Source organism: Bison bison, unplaced genomic scaffold (assembly GCF_000754665.1).
Source record: "Bison bison bison isolate TAMUID 2011002044 unplaced genomic scaffold, Bison_UMD1.0 scf7180017864533, whole genome shotgun sequence".
Classification (NCBI taxonomy): Eukaryota; Metazoa; Chordata; class Mammalia; order Artiodactyla; family Bovidae; genus Bison; species Bison bison.
Genome location: NW_011495082.1, coordinates 9,579,222 through 9,601,324, shown reverse-complemented (window position 1 = coordinate 9,601,324; position 22,103 = coordinate 9,579,222). Strand labels below are relative to the sequence as shown.

The 22,103-nt window shown below is 39.5% G+C and overlaps 1 protein-coding gene across 1 annotated transcript in view; it reads right to left on the bottom strand.

Moving 5' to 3' along the window:
• The window catches only part of ARSK (arylsulfatase family, member K), a 57,457-nt gene that overhangs the window by 19,901 nt on the left and 15,453 nt on the right, over positions 1-22,103 (bottom strand). Inside the window, exon 4 of the mRNA XM_010831946.1 lies at positions 3,713-3,995. Within this exon, the coding sequence (XP_010830248.1) occupies positions 3,713-3,995 (283 nt within the window). The remainder of the gene's footprint in view (positions 1-3,712; positions 3,996-22,103) is intronic.

Below are 22,103 nucleotides of genomic sequence, written 5' to 3'. Positions count from 1 at the left end.
CCCAGGAGAGTGCGCTGGGAGAGCTTGTTCCACGGGAGGTGAGACTACCACTGTGGAGCGCCGCGGCAGATTGTCCCTGGAGGAAAACCCAGAACCCATGGAGGGTGAAAGGAGTGAGGAAAAGGGAGAGACCGAGGTTCTGGAAAGGCGTAAAGGCTCTAGCAATGGAGCCCAGAACCACAAGGCTTCTGAGCAGTTCAGCAACCCACGGTCTGAAAAGGAGAACCATCTCCAAGGAATGGCTGGACATTACCTATTCAAGTGTCTGACAAACGTTAAGGAGGAGGTAGATGATGCCTTAGTTGAAATGCATTGGGTCCAGGGCCAGAACAGGGATTTGATGAACCAGCTTTGTACTTATATACGTAATCAAATTTTCAGGCTTGTTGCTAGTTAACTCCAAAATTTTTGCACAGTTGGAAAGTTCTATAAGGCAGCTTGCTTTGGAGTGTGGCCTGTGGGGTGGCAAGCTGAATTCCATCATTAGCTCACTGGTAGCATTATGTGGAATTATCTTAAAAAAACAAATTAGTCCATTTTTAAATATCCCTCTTCTATTTTTTAAATTACAGGGCATTGTAGTATGGCAGTTCAGTGGAAGAATTGTGTTTATCAGCATCAACAAAAAGCCATCGGTAAACTCATAAGGGATTTAAACCTGACTTAAGCTGATCACCTTGACTTCAGACTGGTTTTCTGAGACCAGAAGGATAATTTTTGTAGTCTGATTCTGATCAGAACTTACAGAGGATCATGCCCTCTATGTCAGCCTTGCTTGCTTCCTGAGGAGGGGTGACTTTCTCACTCCTGCCCCCCATGGAGGTGGTGTCAGGGTGAGCAGCCCTGTGGCCTCTTCTAAAATCATTCTTAAGACTGAAGACTTTGGGTACATATGATTGATGACCCCTGTATCAATTCAGAGAAAGGAACTGGCCCACCTAATGGTGGGAAAATCAGGGAGAGAAAACTCAGTGATGCCAGGAAGAAGGGCTGATATCAGGGAGCGCCTGGAAACGTTGGAGACATCGGCACATTCCTGACTCTTGTCTGTTTTGACGTTGCTTATTTCAGAAACAGAATTAGGTAAGCAAAACTGCCAGATGTGATTGAGATACAGCAGAATGAAGCCATACCCCTACCTCTGACCTGTTTAAAGTAATTTTGTAGCAGTTAAAAAAATTATATGTATCAGTGAAAAACATGAGCTATATTAGACAGTATTCTAATCCATAATAAGCGTCAATCACTTTGCTATAGTTGTGTGATCAATTCAAAACTTCAGAATCAATAACCTAAGAATCCAAACTCTTTTTTCCAGTAGTTCACTAGTAAAAATGCCAATATCCAGTGAGATAGCCAAATATTGGTTAAGAACAAATACAACTTTTTAATATATGTAAATGCTTACAGTTTGGGTGAAAAATCATTAAGACTAGACTTAAGTCATATATATCTTCTAGTCAGATAGCTTTAAAAAATTCAAATATATACTTAACTGTTTACTTAAAAACTATTTGACTCATTTCATTAGGCTAGTACTGACTCCTGACAAGTTTTTCAACATAGAGCCAGCTGGAACTTTTTAAGACACAAACTTTGACATTATTTCCTTTAAAACATAGTTTCTGGATAGAGGTTTTAAAGTAACTTAAATTTGATTTAAGGTGACACATTTCAAAACACAGGCAGTCCTCACTTTGCATAACTCAGGTATGCACATATATTAGTTACCACAGTTTAAATATTAACAATATCAGTTCCCCTATAGCAAGGTTCAAATTTCAGCTACTGTGAACCAAAATTTCAGAAATGGAGACCTGATTGAAATAAAAATGTGTTTATTTGGGGTTTGCACTTTCCAGAGTTTCACAGGATTACAAAATGGGAGAGGCTTATAAAGGCAAAAAGCTGCAAGGCCACGGTCAGTTCCATGAGTTGTTTATCAAGAATTGTAATTGGATTTGGTGAGCAGTAAGGATGCTTAGGTTGTTTGGGGTTTGAAATGACTGCATAGTTACAAGCGGAGACCTTGGGAGCAGAAGGCTGCAGCTGGCCCGTGTTGTTCTGAATACAGCTGGTCTGCTGCTGCTGCTGCTGCTGCTAAATCGCTTCAGTCGTGTCCGACTCTGTGTGACCCCATAAACGGCAGCCCATCAGGCTCCCCCGTCCCTGGGATTCTCCAGGCAAGAACACTGGAGTGGGTTGCCATTTCCTTCTCCACAGTTCAAAGACAGTTCAAGTTTTCAGTGGTGCAGAGACATGTCTGAGACCAGATCCTCAGTGGCTGCTTGACTCCAGTTTGTATGCCTGACTCTGATTTGACTACTCTATTATAATATCAATTTGTCATCATTACCATGGAGAAGGCAATGGCACCCCACTCCAGTGCTCTTGCCTGGCAAATCCCACGGATAGAGGAGCCTGGTAGGCTGCAGTCCATGGGGTTGCTAAGAGTTGGACACAACTGCAGCAGCAGCAGCAGCAGCAGCATTACCAAGGTGTATTGACTGTGAGTTGCCTCATAAAGAAGAAACTTTCACATTCATATCCTGCTAGTTCTTTAGTCTACAAATCACGATGTAGATTACATCTGTGTATCAGTGATTAATCATGTCATTTCTTTCTGCATTTGTCAGTGACTGGTTACTGCACATCTTTTATTCCGTACATAAACAGACTGCAAAGTATGTAGGTGGTCTGCTTCCTCATCTCCCACTGATACATCCATGTGACATTAAAATGGATAATCAAAAGAGGAAATTGGTCAACAAAGATGAATATATAGTAAAGAGATAAGCAATAACACTGGAAGTGAAATTCTAATCAAACATTAACTGGAGTTATAGACAAAATAGCTGGAAATGCTGGCCTTGCCACCATTCAGTGCACTCAAGATACACAGCCAGAGGAATTCAGTGAAAACATTGACATCAATGAGGAAGGTGTTTATGGAGAAAAGGATGAACATGACCTTGAGGAAGTGACACTAGCAGAAATCTTCACATTAAAGGAGCTCTCCGAAATATGAAAGTACAAGGGTCAAATGTTGGAGGGTGACCCAGATTTAGAAAGAAATATGACAAATTCCCGAGACACAGAGAAGATGCTTGCTCTATATATTAAGTTACACAATGCGAAGGCAAGCACTGTTCAAACTACTCTTGATTTGGATTTTTTTACAAAAACAAAAACATTTTAATTCTTAATGTTTCCAGTGTTTTCAATTGCAGTGCATTAAATAAACATCAGTTTTACTATGCTGTCATTTCCCTATACATTTATAATCCAAAAGAAGAGTTTTAAATGTTTTGACTAAATGTTTTTTAGTGTCCTAGAAAAATGGTCGTTTTCCCAAATGACTATTAAGAGCTCTTTGTACAGTTTCAGCTTGCACAGTCATTATTACTCTCCTTAGCTGTGCAAAGCGAAGACTGCCTGGACTTCCTAGAGAAGGTCTTTTAAACATATACGTGCAATGCATATAACAGACGTATTATATTCAATGTGTTCAACTCAGAAGCAGTTTCTGAGTTTTAACACATCACATTTTTGTAAAATGGTCCCTTTAGTTTTTGTCAAGTTAGATTCAAGGTGATTATACAGTTTTCAAAATTTTCTGTAAAATGATAATAAAAGAAACAGTGGGCAAGTAACAATAACATATAGATAAAACGTTAGCTTATACTTTTGAGGACACGCAGTATACACCTACCTTTTTAAGCCAATAACGAGATGTGTGAAAAGTTGAAGATCCAAAATTTTCTCCTGAAGATGGTGAAGGATACGGGTGTGGTAAATTTAATCCCAAGTACAGAACAAATGGTTGAGTGGAATTACTTGCCTCCTTTCGTAACCAGTTTACCGCTCTGTCTGTATTCTTCCAGTCCACTTCCATCACTCTTACTTTAGTCTTTTTAGGGGCAAGATTAACCATAGGCCTGCCTTCCTGTCTGAGTAAGAAAGCAACATCTCTTGTCCAGGCTTCCACACGATTGCTGAGGGGCCAAAAGAGGACAGATACATTGTAAGGTGTTTGAAAAGATTTTAAAACTAAGTACTCTTGCCTGGAAAATCCCATGGACGGAGGAGCCTGGTAGGCTGCAGTCCATGGGGTTGTGAAGAGTCAGACACGACTGAGTGACTTCACTTTCACTTTTCACTCTCATGCACTGGAGAAGGAAATGGCAACCCACTCCAGTGTTCTTGCCTGGAGAATCCCAGGGACGGGGGAGCCTGGTGGGCTGCCGTCTCTGGGGTCGCACAGAGTCGGACACGACTGAAGCGACTTAGCAGCAGCAGCAGCAAGCATAAATATAAGAGAGCAATATGGAAAAGAATTTTTAGACTTGGTCATGTAAATGTTTGGACTGATTGTATGAGGTCTCATTAAGAAAGATGCTGAGCACTGCAAATTCAAAAACCAAGAAAAAATAACAAGAATCAAATATTACCTTATATGTTCTTCAAAATTAAGAGAGATTATTTATGAAGGTTACTTTTTCTCTTAACATAATATTTAGTAAAATAACAAAATACTTCAAACTCCTAGTATTGCTTCTGAATTTTAACATTTTTTTCTTGTTAGAATAAGAAAAGTAGTATTTCTAACCAAAGCTACTATAATTTCCTCCTATCACCAAATCCTTATACTTATAAAATTCTTACCTCCCACGGGTACCTTATGTGTTTCTCAACTCTCATGTTCTACATTGTTTCCAGCCCTACCTTTTCTTACTATGAGAACAATTTTGAATATGACTAATGGCAGCCCACTCCAGTATTCTTGCCTGGAGAATCCCATGGACAGAGGAGCTGGGGGGCTACAGTCCATGGGGTCGCAAAGTGTCGGACATGACTTAGTAACTAAACAACAACAAAGCTAACTAAGCCAAAATGTCATGCAGATTTCCTGTCCGTGATCAACTAGATATGTTTTCTTTACCTGGTAGTTTAAAAGCTAAATGATACGATCAATTAAATTTCTTCAAACATTTTATCTTATCACTTGATAAGTAAGTAGTAGTACTACTACTTTTTCTCAATCAATATAGATTTTTAGTTGGCATAACTGTTTCAGTTCAGTTCAGTCACTCAGTCGTGTCTGACTCTTTGGGACCCCATGGATTGCAGCACGCCAGGCTTCCCTGTCTGTCACCAATTCCTGGAGTTTACTTAAACTCTTGTCCATCCAGTCGGTGATACCATCCAATCATCTCATCCTCTGTCATCCCCTTCTCCTCCTGCTTTCAATCCTTCCCAGCATCAGGGTCTTTTCCAATGAGTCGGTTCTTCACATCATGTGGCCAAAGCATTAAAGTTTCAACTTCAGAATCAGTTCTTCCAATGAACACGCAGGACTGATCTCTTTTAGAATGGACTGGTTGGATCTCCTTGCAGTCCAAGGGACTCTCAAGAGTCTTCTCCAACACCACAGTTCAAAAGCATCAATTCTTTAGCACTCAGCTTTCTTTATAGTCCAACTCTCAATTCCATACATGACTACTAGAAAAACCATAGCTTGACTAGATGGACCTTTGTTGGCAAAGTAATGTTTCTATTTTTTAATATGCTATCTAGGTTGGTCATAGCTTTTCTTCCAAAGAGCACTTATCTCAGTTCAGTCACTCAGTCGTGTCCAACTCTTTGCGACCCCATGGACTGCATCACGCTTGGCTTCCCTGTCCATCACCAGCTCCTGGAGGTTGTGCAAACTCATGTCCATCAAGTCAGTGATGCCATCCAACCATCTCATCTTCTGTCATCCCCTTCTCCTCCTGCCCTCTATCTTTCCCAGCATCAGAGTCTTTTCCAATGAGTCAGTTCTTTGAATCAGTTGGTCAAAGTATTGGAGCTTCAGCTTCAGCATCAGTCCTTCCAATGAATATTTAGGACTGATTTCCTTTAGGATTGACTGGTTGGATTTCTTTGCAATCCAAGGGACTCTCAAGAGTCTTCTCCAACACCACAGTTCAAAACCATCAATTCTTCGGTGCTCAACTTTCTTTATGGTCCAACTCTCAGATCCATACATGACCACTGGAAAAACTATAGCTTTGACTAGATGGACCTTTGTTGGCAAAGTAATGTCTCTGCTTTTTTTCAAAGCTTTTCTTCCAAGGAGCAAACATCATTTTATTTCATGGCTGCTGTCACCATCTGCAGTGATTTTGGAGCCCAAAAAACACTGTTTCCATTGTTTGTTTTCCCATCAATTTGCCATGAAGTGATGGGACCAGATGCCATGATCTTAGTTTTTTGAATGTTGAGTTTTAAGTCAAGTTTTTCACTCTCCTGTTTCACTTTAATCAAGAGGCTCTTTAGTTCTTCTTCACTTTCTGCTTAGGGTGGTGTCATCTGCATATCTGAGGTTATTGATATTTATACCAACAATCTTGATTCCAGCTTGAGCTTCATCCAGCCTCGCGTTTCGCATGATGTACTCTGCATATAAGTTAAATAAGCAGGGTGACAATATACAGCCTTGACATACTCCTTTTCCTATTTGGAACTAGTCTGTTGTTCCATGTCCAGTTCTAACTGTTGCTTCTTGACCTGCATACAGATTTCTCAGGAGGCAAGTCAGGTGGTCTGGTATTCCCATCTCTTTCAGGATTTTCCACAGTTAATTGTGATCCACACAGTCAAAGGCTTTGGTATAGTCAATAAAACAGATGTAGATATTTCTCTGGAATTTTCTTGCTGTTTTGATGATCCAGCAGATTTAGGTAATTTGATCTCTGGTTCCTCTGCCTTTTCTAAATCCAGCTTGAACATCTGGAATTTCATGGTTCACGTACTGTTGAAGCATCATTTGGAGAATTTTGAGCATTACTTTACTAGCGTGTGAACTGAGTGCAATTGTGCAGTAGTTTGAGCATTCTTTGGCATTGCCTTTCTTTGGGATTGGAATGAAAACTGATCTTTTCCAGTCCTGTGGCCACTGCGGAGTTTTCCAGATATGCTGGCATATAGAGTGCAGCTCTTCACAGCATCATCATTTAGGATTGGAAATAGCTCAACTGGAATTCCATCACCTCCACTAGCTTTGTTAGTAGTGATTCTTCCTAAGGCCCACTTGACTTTACATTCCAGGATATCTGGCTCTAGGTGAGTGATCACACCATCGTGGTTATCTGGTAAGATCTTTTTTGTACAGTTCTTCTGTGTATTCTTGCCACCTCTTCTTAACATCTTCTGCTTCTGTTAGGTCCATACCATTTCTGTCCTTTATTGTGTCCATCTTTGCATGAAATGTTCCCTTGGTATCTCTGATTTTCTTGAAGAGATCTCTAGTCTTTCCCATTCTATTGTTTTCCTCTATTTCTTTGCACTGATTACTGAGGAAGACTTTCTTATCTCTCCTTGCTATTCTTTGGAACTCTGCATTCAAATGGATATATCTTTCCTTTTCTCCTTTGCCTTTAGCTTCTCTTCTTTCCTCAGTTATTTGTAAGGCCTCCTCAGACAACCATCCTGCTTTTCTGCATTTCTTTTTCTTGAGGATGGTCGTGGTCACTGCCTCCTATACAATGTCACAAACCTCCATTCATAGTTCTTCAGGCAGTCTGTCTATCAGATCTAATCCCTTGAATCTATTTCTCACTTCCATTGTATAATCATAAGGGATTTGATTTAGGCCATTCCTGAATGGTCTAATGGTTTTCCCTGCTTTCTTCAATTTAAGTCTGAATTTGGCAATAAGGAGTTCATGATCTAGGCCACAGTCAGCTCCTGGTCTTGTTTTTGCTGACTGTATAGAGCTTCTTCATCTTTGGATGCAAAGACTATAATCAATCTGATTTTGGTGTTGACCATCTGGTGATGTCCATGTGTAGAGTCTTCTCTTGTGTTGTTGGAAGAGGGTGTTTGCTATGACCAGTTGTTCTGGAAAAATTCTGTTGGCCTTTGTCTTGCTTCATTCTGTACTCCAAGGCCAGATTTGCCTGTTACTCCAGGTATCTCTTGACTTCCTGCTTTTGCATTCCAGTCCCCTATGATGAAAAGGACATCTGTTTTGGGTGTTATTTCTAGAAGGTCTTGTAGGTCATCATAGAACAGTTCGACTTCAGCTTCTTCAGCATTACTTGTTGGGGCATAGACCTGGATTACTGTGATATTGAGTGGCATAACTGTTCAGGAAGCAATTTCTAAGAAGCCTGTTTTTTATGAGTTTTTGTTAAGGCAAACACCTCTGAAATACATTATCAATTAAGAAAAGAGCTTAAAAAATTCAAACACCAACATAGAAATAAAGACTTTTTAATATTAAAACATAACACTCCACATAATGGAAACTTCAAACCACACAAAGTAGCTAATGGTTCATAGGTGAACTAAATAGAACTTTTATCTGCCTCTTGAAGACAGATAAATAAGTTTAAGCAACTGTAATAAAAACATAATTTTTCACAGTAGATACTCAGTATCATGCTTAGTCACTCAGTCGTGTCCAACTCTTTGTGACCCCATGGACTGTAGCTCACCAGGCTATGAAATTCTCCAGGCAAGAATATGCTAGTGGGTTGCCATTTCCTTCTCCAGGGGATCTTCCCTACCCAGGGACTGAACTCATGTCTCTTGCCCTGGCAGGTGGATTCTTTATTACTGAGCCACCAGGGAAGCAGATATTCAATATAGTTTGAGAAAAGTAATGAAAACCAGAATCTCAGCAGAATTACATTTAAGAGATTCTAGTTAATTCTGTATAGCAAATGGAAATCCCTAAAACAGTAAGTATGGTAAAAGTTATCACACTACCAAACAATGTAACAGTTTCTCAATCTTTCATTTATATCATTGCTGAATGAGAAAACCCTGTGTGATCATTATTATTGCAGAAGAGTGGGATGCTAGGGGTTTATCACACCAGAATACTTGTGGTAGAGCTCTACGATTTTGTGGTAAGCAGAAATAGCTCACTGAGATTCATACAAGCTGTTTAGGAACCAAAGTGCTTTCTTTTCAACCAAGGAGTATTATATGGGAACAAATGGCTGAGAAATGATTACAGGGAACAAGGAAATTACAGGAAACCTTCTAATGCAACCTAATTAGTTGTCCAGTGTGATATTGTGATTTATAATGAAAACTATATATTTGGTTTCCATCACTGATTCTGATACAATTTCCTAAATTCCTCAGAATTTTCTAAGAGATGAAACCAACCAAAGTGTCTTCTGTTATGTTAATGGGGTTACTTTTGCACCTTACCTGAGTTGGGGCCTGTTTGCCCTAAACAACAAAGAGATTAGAGGGTTGACATTTTTAGTCCTATTGCCTGCCTCTGACCTCCAGGGAGGGAGGAGATTGGAGAGGGAATCGAAATTGATTTCAATCACCAGTGGTCAGTGATCTCATCAATCACGTCTCCCTATAAGGGCTTGCCAGGTGGCGCTGGGGTAAAGAGCCTGCTTGGCAATGCAGGAGATGTAAGAGACACTAGTTTAGTCCCTGGGCTGGGAAGATCCCCTGGGAGGAGGGTATGGCAACCTCCATTTTGGTTAGAGAATCCCATGGACAGAGGAGCCTGGCAGGCCACAGTCCATAGCATCGCAAAGAGTTGGACGTGACCGAAGTGACTTAGCATGCACACACACCTCCCTATAAAATCCAAAAAATGAGAGGGTGGAGGGAGGGGTGGAAGAGGGGTGGGCTTAGAAGAAGGCATGAAAGCATCATGCCCTTTCCCCAGGCATCTTTTACATTTGGCTGTTTCTGAATTATATCCTTTTATAATAAACTGGGCTTCCCTGGTGGCTCAGACGGTAAAGCATCTGCCTGCAATGCAGGAGACCTGGGTTCGATCTCTGGGTTGGAAAGATCCCCTGGAGAACAAAATGGCAACCCACTCCAGTACTCTTGCCCAGAAAATTCCATGGATGGAGGAGCCTGGTAGGCTACGGTCCATGAAATTGCAAAGAGTCAGACATGACTGAACAACTTCACTGGTTCACTGGTTCATAATAAACTGGTAATCTAGTAAGTAAAATGTTTCTCTGAGTTCTGTGAGCCACTGTAGCAAATTAACCCAAGGAAGAGGTCATGGGACCCTCTGATTTTACAGTTGGTCCAGTCACAAGCATAGGTGGCAGACCTGGACACGTGATTTGTGTCTGAAGTGGGGTAGTGGGGGCCGTCTTGTATACTGAACCCTCAACTTGTGGAACTGAGCTAAATTTTAGGACACTCTGGAGTTGGGGGTAGAGCCCTGAATGGTGATCAGAGCTTTTACTAGGCTCTGGATTGACACAGGTGTAGACTGTTGCTCTGGTCGGGCTAACCAGCCTCCTCAGTCATGAGTGAGCCTATTACGTCTCAAGGAAAGATCGTGCTTGAAAGATGGCTATATTGAACTCAGATTGCCATCTTTTGCCACAGCAATGAGTAAGTGTGATTTCATTTAATCCTTCTGGCAAAGTTATGCCCCTTTCCTTTTTTTTCCCTTTTAATAGTTCTTTGTTTCTAAGGTTATTTTTGGCCCAGGTTGGTCCCCTTACAGATAAAAAGGCTTAAATCAACTTAATTTTGGCCCAGTCATACTATTACAACTAATTTCAAACTTAGCTCCATTTTTGCCATTTTTTCTAAATAACATGTGATTTACCCTCCTATCTTAGTGGCATCTTCTTTTGTCTGTTTCTGAATGTGTGGGCTTTTGGCATGATTCCTGTGACTGCTGGAAGTGGAGTATAACAATGCTTTCATCATTACTAGGGCAGCAGAGACAGGATTATGGTTGAAGGTAAAGGTTCCTCTCTCCTAATTTTCCCTTTTGCCTCTTTCTGGCTATCCCAAGACTCCTGAGTAACCTAGCTGATCAAGAGGGTAATACTTTGATTGATTAGTTGACCCATGTTCAAGCATTGTGCCTAAGTATAAAATAACAACTTTTTTATAACTTAAAAAACATTTAGCACTTTTTATATATTCAATACATATTAATGCATGTGTACATGCTAAGTCACTTCAGTTGCGTCCAACTCTTTGCGACCCTATGGACTGTAGCCCACTAGTCTCCTCTATCCATGGGATTTCCTAGGCAAGAATACTGGAGTGGGTTGCCATTTCCTTCTCCAGGGGAATCTTCTCGGCCCAGGGATCGAACCCATTGCCTCCTGCAGGCGGATTCTTCACCAATGAGCCACCAGGGAAGCCCAGTACATACTAACAGTTATAATCAGCATTGATTCACCATTCACTCTCACTGCTCCCTGGGCCAGCCTGGGCCCTTGTTACGCGGATGCGGTATAAGCAGTAGGTGGTCCAGGAGCTGCACCTCTCAGTTCAGAGTCCCTTTTCCCAGCCCAAAGTTCCCTTGGCAAGTAACACTAATGAGGAAAATAGGGAAAGACAATATGAATATACAACTGCATCCATTGACGGCAATGACTGTGACAGAACTGCCATCAGCACCTGAGAGCTCAGTAGGGAAAGAATCCGCCTGCAATGCAGGAGACCCCGGGTTGATTCCTGGGTCGGGAAGATCCACTGGAGAAGGGATAGTCTACCCACTCCAGTATTCTCGGGCTTCCCTGGTGGCTCGGCTGGTGAATAATCCACCTGCGATGCGAGAGACCTGGGTTCGATCCCTGGGTTGGGAAGATCCCCTGGAGAAGGGAAAGGCTACCACTCCAGTATTCTGGCCTGGAGAATTCCATGGACTGTAGAGTCTATGGTGTTGCAAAGAGTCGATGTGACTTTCACTTTTTCACTGTGACAGAAAGATAACTCTTAAAGTTATAATTTTCTCTACTAAACAACCAATGTTTTCATTCCTCTTTAACCGGGTCAAACTGTTGCACCAGGAAACATTATGTTTTGACCATGTGCTTAGACCTGCTTTGTCTTACTGCTCAGCATGCCTCCCCTGACCTCCTACTCTCCGTGACTTGCTATAACCTCCTCGAAATAGAAAACTTTCTCATTAGTTGCTCACTGGGGGTATTTGGGACAAATTTCTTTTCATTCCATTTCTGTGTACTTTGTCTGGAATATTAAGAGTGTGCTTTCAATCAGGACAATAATAATAATAATAAAAAGGCTTGTATTTATGGTGAGGAATGAAAACTACCTGTGCTTTAGATCAGCAGTCCCTAAACTTTTTTTGGCACCAGGGACTGATTTCACAGAAGACAGTTTTTATACAGACCAGGGGTGGGGGCGGGGGGATGGTTTCAGGATGATTCAAGCACATTACAGTTTGCACTTTATTTCTGATCTCATGCTGCCGCTGATCTGACAGGAGGTACTAGGGGAGCTTGGGGATCCCTGGTTTAGAGACTTTGATTCATTGACTCCTCTCATTATAAATTTACACTCTTACTTTGGCCACCTGATGAGCTGACTTATTTGCAAAGACCCTGATGCTGGGAAAGATTGAGGGTGGGAGGAGAAGGGGACGACAGAGGATGAGATGTTTGGATGGCATCACTGACTCAATGGACATGGGTTTGGGTGGACTCTGGGAGTTGGTGATGGACAGGGAGGCCTGGCGTGCTGCAGGTCATGAGGTCACAAAGAGTTGGACACGACTGAGTGACTGAACTGAACTGAACTTGAAAATAGGCACGAACATACAATGTACAGTTTCCTACATGCCAGCATTTCTTAGAGTGTGGCCCAGCCATCTCTGGGAGGTCCCCAAGAAGCTTTCAAGAGGTCCACGAGGTCAAAACTATTGTCATAATGATAGTAAGACTTTTTTTTGGTTGCTTTTTTTCACTCTCCTGGGTGTACAGTAGTAGAGACAACTGTAATGAAGCCTCATGTGGGAGCTTGGATGTGGAATACATCTATCTCAAAGGAAACTGTTCTCTATAAACTTAGGCTTCAATGAGTCATTTTGCGCATGTATACCAAGTGCCTCTCCTAAGTGGTCCAAAGTTTATTTTACCTCTTTGAGGAAATGCAAGTGAGGCTTCTCAAAGGGATACAAAAGTAACCACGTGTTTCTGATAAAGGCATTCACAATTGACTATACCTTGGCTTACCTCCCTCTGAGGTCCAGTTCCTTATATCTTTGCTACTTCAAGCAGCATCAGCATCACCTTGTTAAATAAGCAGAATTTCGAGCCCCGTCCCAGACCCACTGAACTGGAAAGGGCATTTAATGAGGTGCCCAGCAGATCTGCATGTATGTCACATTTTGAGATGCACTGCTCCACATAACAGTGTACCAATTTTTATGCTTAAGAGCCTCAATTTTTAGATGAGATAATTAAAATAGTTTCCATAGTAGCCCATGAATAAGAACTGGATCTATTCCAAAAAACAAGGTGATGGCTAAATGCACTGTCCAATGATCAGCAATTTTATTAATTCTTTTTTAACAGCAAAATCTCCTAATATGGATGGAAAATAAAACTAACATATTAGCAATTAATTATTGCATAACTCTGTATCTATGCCATTGTTGTGTGGGTTTTCTGTGCCAATGTGCCAAATTCTGCCACTGCAGTATTGGATACAGTCAGCCCACAGGTAGCACTGGGTGAATTTACATAGCAACAATAACCTTTGAAAAAATATCACACATTAAAATTGATGAGAAAATAACAGTTTTCTTTCAAAATGAATTAGGAGGCTAGGCATAAACCTTCAGCTTCCTAAGATTACTAAATAATTAAAGTGTCTCAGACTTTAAGAATTATATGGAAATGGATCTCTTTCTCTCACACAAAGAATCATTGTTCTTGACAGGGCATTAACAGCTAATGTGTCTTGAATAAGTCTCTTGCATGGAAAAATTACAATTCTGAATCATGTCCTTGCAAATTTCACTATCAACCTAATAAATTCAATGAGAGAAAATGGGATTCATATTCATACCCATTAAATGTTCTTCTCTCAAAGTTGAGAAACACACCATTTTTTTTTAAAGGGACTCACAAGGCTGTCATCTATCTTTGCATATATTCATCATCACTCACAAAACAGTCTGTTTTAGTTGAGTGAATAATAATAGTTGTTAATTCTGTGTTATTTTATTATATATTTATTGTAAATACATTTATGCAATTATACATTATTATACAATTGTATAATAGTAAATAAATTTCAAACAAAAGGTTTGTTTCTCTTGATGTTGGGGGGCACTCAGGGGTTTCATGGACTTGAGGTTGTGAACTTTTTTGTAACCATTTTCTAGTCTGTTAGTGAATTCATCACTGTGGAAGCATCAGTTTTTAGAACTTTGAATACCTAGGTGACAGTGACTGTAGCCCTTAACAGAATATTTGCTGCAGTTTGGTTTCAAATAAAGACAGGCTTTTTGATTTAATTCAAGAAATAGTTACTGAATGTCTACCATGTGCAAGGCATTGTGCTAGGCTGGAACTTGAGGTAACTCCCTTAGCAATCAAAATAATACTACCACCTCACATCTCCTCAAGCATAAACTCCTTCTACTACTATACTTCACAAAATTAAAAGACGATTTGCTACCTTGCGGAAAAAGCAACTGGGATAAAATAGTTTAGTTTTGATTATACCTCTAATGGTTTAGATCACATTGACTACTTACATCAGATAAGGAGGAGATTTTCATTACACTTTTAGAGTAATTTAACATCTCAACTTAAGTGACTAACATTTAAAATTTTTTGTAAGCTGTTGCCTTTCAGTATTATACAGAAAATACAACCTGGACAAAATGTCATCATATACAAAAGATAAAGTGGGTGGATTATCCCCCAGTACATCTTTCATTAATAATTAACTAAGTAGTCTCTGCATTGAACATGTTACCATGTCCACAACCCTTACTGAAGAGGTGACCCAGATGACTACACTGTGTAGGATTTAAGGTTTCTCCTATCTTGTCAACTGGCCAGGGGTGGGCACCTGACCTGAGGACCAGACCCTTGGGTCCTTAATCTGGTCAGTGATTATGATGGAGTCTGGGATGAAACATGTGTTGAGCCCATCATCCTTGTTTATAGAATTTGAATTCGGAAAGAAAAACAGGTAACTGGTGATTCTCTAGAATGCAGCTATGAGGTTGAGAAAGTCAGTAAAAGGAGATGGATCTTGAGTCAAAAAGCATCGTGCAAGTCAGAGTTCTAGCTGGAAGTAATGTAGCTGAGAAAAGACCCAGAGCTGAGGAGACAAACAAGTCATAAGTTAACAACAGAGAACCAGGATAAAGTTCTCCTGACTCCTGCTTATTGAGGTCCTTAAAGCTGTATTAGAATCAGAATTATTCCCAGTTCCATCTTTTGAAGCTTCCCTGGTAGCTCAGATAGTAAAGAGTCCGCCTGCAATGCAGAACGCCTGGGTTCGATCCCTGGGTCAGGAAGATTCCCTGGAAAAGGAAATGGCAACCCACTCCAGTATTCTTTCCTGGAGAATTCCATGGACAGAGGAGCCTGGTGGGCTACAGTCCATGGGTTTCCAAAGAGTCGGACATGACTGAGTGACTAACACATTCATTTATTCCATCTCTTGAGATCAGTGTTAACAACAGTCCCTGTTCTTAGGCTGATAATCCAAATTCCTTTTCACTGCATAATTAATCTTTTGATCCATTTGCAAACCTTCAATCTATGTTTCTGAATATATGATTTACCAAGCCTATGAAGATACACAGTGACTTTTTTGGAAATATTTTATCTTAAACCTAACGCAGGGCCTAGAAGGTAGGAAGAGCTTAATCATGATTGATATCATTATCCTCTAGGTCACTCTGATCAAATAAATTCATTTAAACTGGGTAACTTTCATGGTAATGGGGGTATGAATGACATCACTGTGGGAATTATTTAAAATCTCCTGGGTAACTAAAACTTGGCAGATTAGCTCAGTGAGTTGCTGGACATGGTATACTAAGACAGCCAAGTTGTTGCTGTGATGTTTTCCAGACCACCTGCCCTTGTGTGGACAGAATTTCCTATTATGTGGGTTCTAATGAAAGGGGAAATGCCCTTGTCCATTACAGAAGCTGAAGTGTGGGTGATAAGCCCTCTGGCTATGACCCCAGGCACCTGGGGAGTAGGCTAGTGACCTGGGTTGCCCATTTGACACCCAGGTCCTGGGATTCTGAATCTTGAGAGTGACAAAGACATAGGATCAGCTAGAGATGCGTGACAGCAGCAGTGCCATAGCTGCAGTGATCTGACCGGCCTGTTTCTGGGCGTGACTTTGGGGTGCTCTCAGACCTGGAGCCTTTTCTGATTCCTGTTTTCTGAGTCTAGGTCTCCAGCTTGGTTGATTCTAAGGATCGAGTTGAGTGACCTAAGGATTTTTTGTTTTTGTTTTTTTTTATTTCTTGCTCAAGACTCAGTAGAGGGTAACCTAAGATTTTAGTGGGCAGTTTCTAACATGAATACTACCTTAGAAATCTTGTCATTTGGGTTAAGTGTCAGCACAAAACTCATTCAAAAAAGTAGTTTTTTTTTTTTTCTTTACTTTGTTTATTTGGGTCTTCCAGGTCTTAGCTCTGGCATGTAAGATCTGGTTCCCTGACCAGGGATGGAACCTGGGCCCCTTGCATTAGGAGTGCAGAGTGCCAGCCACTGGACCACCAGGGAAGTCTCAAAAGTTCATAGTTTTATACTTTAAAGTGGATCAGTATTTTTATCTTTGCATCTACCTATATATATATATATATATACACACACACACACACACACACCCAAAACTGCTTAAAAAATCAATTTATAGAAACAACAGTCAAGCTCAATATAGAAATAGGCGCTAAACTTCGGAGGATCCAGCAACTTTGTGTAGATATTCTGAGACAGTTTTGCTGTCGTAATCCTCCACTTCTTTTGAGGCTTGATACCCATAAATAACTTTACAAAACTATTACAAAATAGGATTGACATTTTCTCTAGTGCAAAAGGTACTTTTAAGAGTCTGTAAGAAACGTCAGGGGAAGGACTGGACATACTGTCCTCTTAAAGGCATACTTTCAGAGCTTGAAAAGACTAGATTCTAATTGGAGCTTTTGTATGCAAAAAAAAAAGAAAAGAAAAAGTACTGCATATAACAATGAGAATTCTGAGAATTCTTATAGAAAAAAGCTACAAGTGATCTCAGACTGAAACACATTACAGGAATTGCTGCTTGAAGGCGTTTTTTTTTTTTTGCAAGTAAAGAAATTTTAATTTTTAGTAATTCAAACATGGCTATTTCATATGCTAAATATTCAGTTTCTCAATATTCAGCTTTCTCACTTTGGCATTTATTAACCACAACTCTTTATTACTTTGTGAATTTTACAAAGATGGTAAATAATATCTGTTGTGATTCTCTCGAAATTCAAATATCTCCAAGGTTTGATTACAAAAATTTGTCCTTGAAACAGTTACTTTTTGGTTTATTTTCAGTCCAGTTCTATAAGTTTAAGTGCATCCTCTAATTCTTCCAACTTTCCAAGCCAGATCTATCTATAAGGTCATGGTAGGATATTTCTCAATCAGATTTGAGAGAATTTATTAAATTCCCATAATCTTCTCCCAGATCTCTTTCTGTAATAATTTTTTGTAAAAGTTCATTAGGAAATTTAGAAAAAAAAAACTGATTAACAAAAAGCAAATAAAAATCACTAATTCTACTATAGATGGACAACCACTGTAATATTTTGGCATGTACCTTCCCAGTTTTATCTAGTGTGTGTATGTACAATATATATTTCAAAAAAGGACATGCAACATACTGTTTCATAATTTTTAAATTAAATTATATGTTTTTGGAATACCTTTGTGTCAAATGCCATTAGGTATTCTCTATCAGTTTTTAATTGCTTTCTAATATTTTACTGTGTATATATCTACCTCAGTTTATTTAATGAATTCCCTGCTCAATTTTTTAAACATGTGTTAAGTATTTGACACTTAAGATTTGGATACTTTTAATGAAATAATGAAAATAATAAAGTAATTTTTGAAAATAAATACATTTCTTCAAAATGTTTTATAAAAGCATATGACAGAAATAAATATCCTTTGCCACTGATTATAAAATTAGTTCTATGGAGGTCATGTGGGGCCAGTCATTTTTAGAAAGCTGAATTTTCCTGCAGCTTAGTTTCTTTAAAAAACACACAAACTCCCTCACATAGTTAATAATTTGGGTTACCACTGTACTTTGCTTCCTAACTACTTTAATAACTAAGGATTGTCATGATGAAAACAAGCTATTATTCTGGTTTATAATATTTGCCCTTAGACTAAATTAGATCTCAATTTTTTTGTAGTTCTTTTGTCTGCCATTAATGAGTTTTGTTCTTCCTGTGTTGACAGATACCAACTTTTAATTCCTCATCTGCTTAAGCAATATTATTGCACATAATTTTTTTAAAGCACATTCTTGTCTTGCTTGAGTCTAAAGAATACAGTAGATACTGTGGTTGTTGCTTTATTTTTAATATTAAGAGTGCTGCTTTACCTATGTACTTCCAGACATTTTAATATTCTTCTTTAGAAACTGTAGGATGAGTTAAATTTTTAATATATTCCTTAGAGAGTAAGTATCTTGCTTTTTCTATTTTTTTTTTATACCTTACTTTTGAAATTCTGCATTCTGGCATCATATTAGAAAAAGAGCCAGATGCTTCCTGGCTAACTGGAATAGGATGTAGTCAGTGAAAGAGCCAAGTGGCAGGATGGAAAGACTGCTTAGAAAACAAGTGAAACGTGAAAGGAGACAAGTTGGATCAATCAAGTAATTACACGAACTCCAAAATCTGATCTAAAATCACCACGGGACTTGATTGGAGGGCAAGAAATATGTTCAAGGATGAAAAGAATAGAACAGAACTACTCCAAGGTTAATTTTTTTTTTTTTTACAGAACAAAAATTTTATGGAGATTCTCATATTCAGCTTCTCTGCTGAAACAGGCAGGCTGTTTTCTGCCAGTGCCTCAGCTTGTTCAAGTCCTTCTCACATATTAAAGTTTTACCTTTCATGGCTTCCTTACAGGAATTCGGGCTTATCCAGTGTCTTCCAAAGGGTTTTCAGTTTCCTACTTGGTTGCATTTGTTCAGAAGTCTTCTTCCTGTCCTCCACCTAAGCCTATTGATGTTCTACTTTTGCAAGTTTATCAAATCTAAAAGGCTAGTAATATGAAATGTACTCTTTTGAAAAATATATACTATTAAGAGAAAACACTCCCAAGAAGACTATAACAGAATTTTGTAGTCATCAATTGTAAGATGCATTGCAACTTCAGATATGTTAAATTGTGGGGAAAAAAATGTGCACCGTAGAATAGACAAAATGTAGTACTTTACAGCTTTTTCTCCCACCCCTTGAAAAAAAATCTGGATCTGTTTGCTTCTTCCTTTAAACATAACTCACCATATTTTGTCCTATACTGTAATTTTTTTAGACTTTAAAAAAAAAATCTCATGTTTTAAACCGTAAGTCACTTTAGCCAGGTCATATCTGGCTAATGCTAATGTTAAATTAAAAAGTGAAATCTCCACCTTATTAGATATCTTCAGGTTCTTTGAAAAGTAGATTGGAATAAATTCCACGAATGGTCAGCACTGGCAAAAGGGCCCCCCCTTTTACACTTCACTGAGAGCAGCTATACACAGGACCTTAAACTTGAGTAATTAAATGGGAAAAAAATCTAAGAATCGTAATGAAATTGTAGACTTAGAACTATCACTGGTATTCCAAGAAACTGGCATAGGAGTTATGGTAGACAGCATTCTGAAGATAGCCCCAGTAGCTGCTTCAACCAGAATTTGCTAGATATCAGAAGCAAGGGTTCTGGAGCAATAAAATAAAATAATAGCAGGCTTTTTCACTATCAGCAGTCATTCTGGCAATGTACTCAGAATAATGCAAGCTGTTTTAGATACTGAATTTCATTAAAAATGACAAGGTATGTAGCTGTGGGGTTCTAAAAATGCTTCTAAAATGACCAGAGGAATGGATATCTTTTTCCATTATAAGGAAAAGAATAAAATACACTCCTCTTTAGTATGGATAAATCTGATCTAAGTCAGGTAGGATCCTGTTGTTATTGTTCAGTTCCTAAGTTGTGTCCGACTCTGTGACCCCATGGACTGTAGCCTACCAGGCTCCTCTGTCCATGGGATTTTTCAGGCAAGAATATGGGAGTGGGTTGCCATTTCCTTCTCCAGGAGATCTTCCTGACCTGGGATCAAATCCAGGTCTCCTACATTGGCAGGGAGATTCTTTACCACGGAGCCACCTGGGAAGCCCCACGTACGATCTTAGATTATACAGTTAAAATAAAAGTAGAAATGGATGAGATAAACACAGACTTATTCATTGGGCTGCAGAATTGAAAGGGACCCTATGGTTGCTGTTCGAGTTCTGCTGCTTCCCTCTTGGCCACTTAGGTTCTAGTTAGAAAGCCTGTGCTTCTGGTCTGGAGGCCAAGGGAACAAGAAGATGTGAGAGCAGCCCATGGTTTGCTGCCTTTTGCCGCTTGTCAAGCTCAAGCTAAAAAGTTTGCCATAGCAATTGTCTCACTTGGGAAGTAGGCTTCTAATTTTTCATTTGTCTCATGGGATTAAGTACGGCCTATTGTGACAGGTTTCAGAAACACATTAAGACACATGAATTGAGAACATTTATGCAGTAAGATGAGAACAACAGGAGTAAGATGAAGTGCCAGGGCATCTGATTTTAGCTTTTAAACTTTTAGCTAGGAAAGATAGGACAGCAGTTTGCTTATATTTGCTCCTGATTTGCTTAAATTTGCCACTAGAGTATAAGTTCCATGAGGCTAGAGATTTTTGTGTTTTGATCACTACAGTATTCCCATCACTTAAAAATAGCATCTGGGACTCTGTAGGTGGGTTAATAAGTATTTTCTGAACGGGTGTTCCATACATGATTTTACCCTTGTAACTTTAGTAAGGATCATCTTAGTCTTAGTATTTTAAGGAATGTTACTTAATGTTTACCTTCTTTAATGTACTGATCTTAGAAATCTAGTTTTTAATATATCTATAAAAATCAATTACTCAAGACCTTCTAATTCTATACACTTCCAAATTAACATTTTCTTTGATTTTGTTGATTCTAAAAAAAACTGAAATACTACTGTTTAAGTGGATCTTAACCCTTAGAATATGGGACAATAAATAAAATTCAAAATGCAAGTTGGTGACTGCAACCATGAACTTAAAAGATGCTTGCTTCTTGTAGAAAAAGTTATGCTCAATCTAGACAGCATATTAAAAAGCAGAGACATTACTTTACTGAGGTCCATCTAGTCAAAGCTATGATTTTTCCAGTAGTCATACACGGATGTGAGAGTTGGACTATAAAGAAAGCTGAATGTTGAAGAATTGATGCTTTTGAACTGTGGTGTTGAAGACTCTTGAGAGTCCCTTGAACTCAAGGAGATCCAACCAGTCCATCCTAAAGGAAATCAGTCCTGAATATTCATCAGAAGGACTGATGCTGAAGCAGAAGCTCCAATACTTTGGTCACTTGATACAAAGAACGGACTCATTGGAAAAGACCCTGATGCTGGGAAAGATCGAAGACGGGAGGGGAAGGGAATGACAGAGAATGAGATGGTTGGATGGCATCACCGACTTGACAGACATGAGCCTGAGCAAGCTCTGGGAGCTGGTGATGGACAGGGAGGCCCGGCATGCTGCAGTCCAAGGGCGGGCAAAGAGTTGGACATGACTGAGCGACTAAACTGAACTGAAAATGCCAGTGATGCCTTGCAGTGTGACATTCCTAAGGCCATGATGATGAGTATAAAGTATTTAGCTTGAGATCATGGTTCCTCGCCCTTTGCACTATTGACGTTTTCAGCTTGTTCGTTTTTTGTTTGGAGAAGTGGGTGCTGTCCAGTGCATTGTGGGTTGTTTGGCAGCAGCCTTGGCCTCTACCATCTAGATGGCAGCAGCATTCCCCCTGTGCTGTCAACCAAAAGTGTCTGCAGACACTGTCAAAAGTCTTGTGGGGGTGTCAAAAATTGCCCTTGATTGAGACCACTGTTTGAGACTTTGGGGATGTGATGATGAGAGGGTAACAGGCAGGAAGGCCAGGGGTCTCCAAATAGAGGAAATAGCCTGCAAGTGTCAGACATTTTTATCTCTCTTAAGCGGCAGGAGGAAACAAACTAGCAATATTTTTTCCTCTCTATACAAATTTAAAG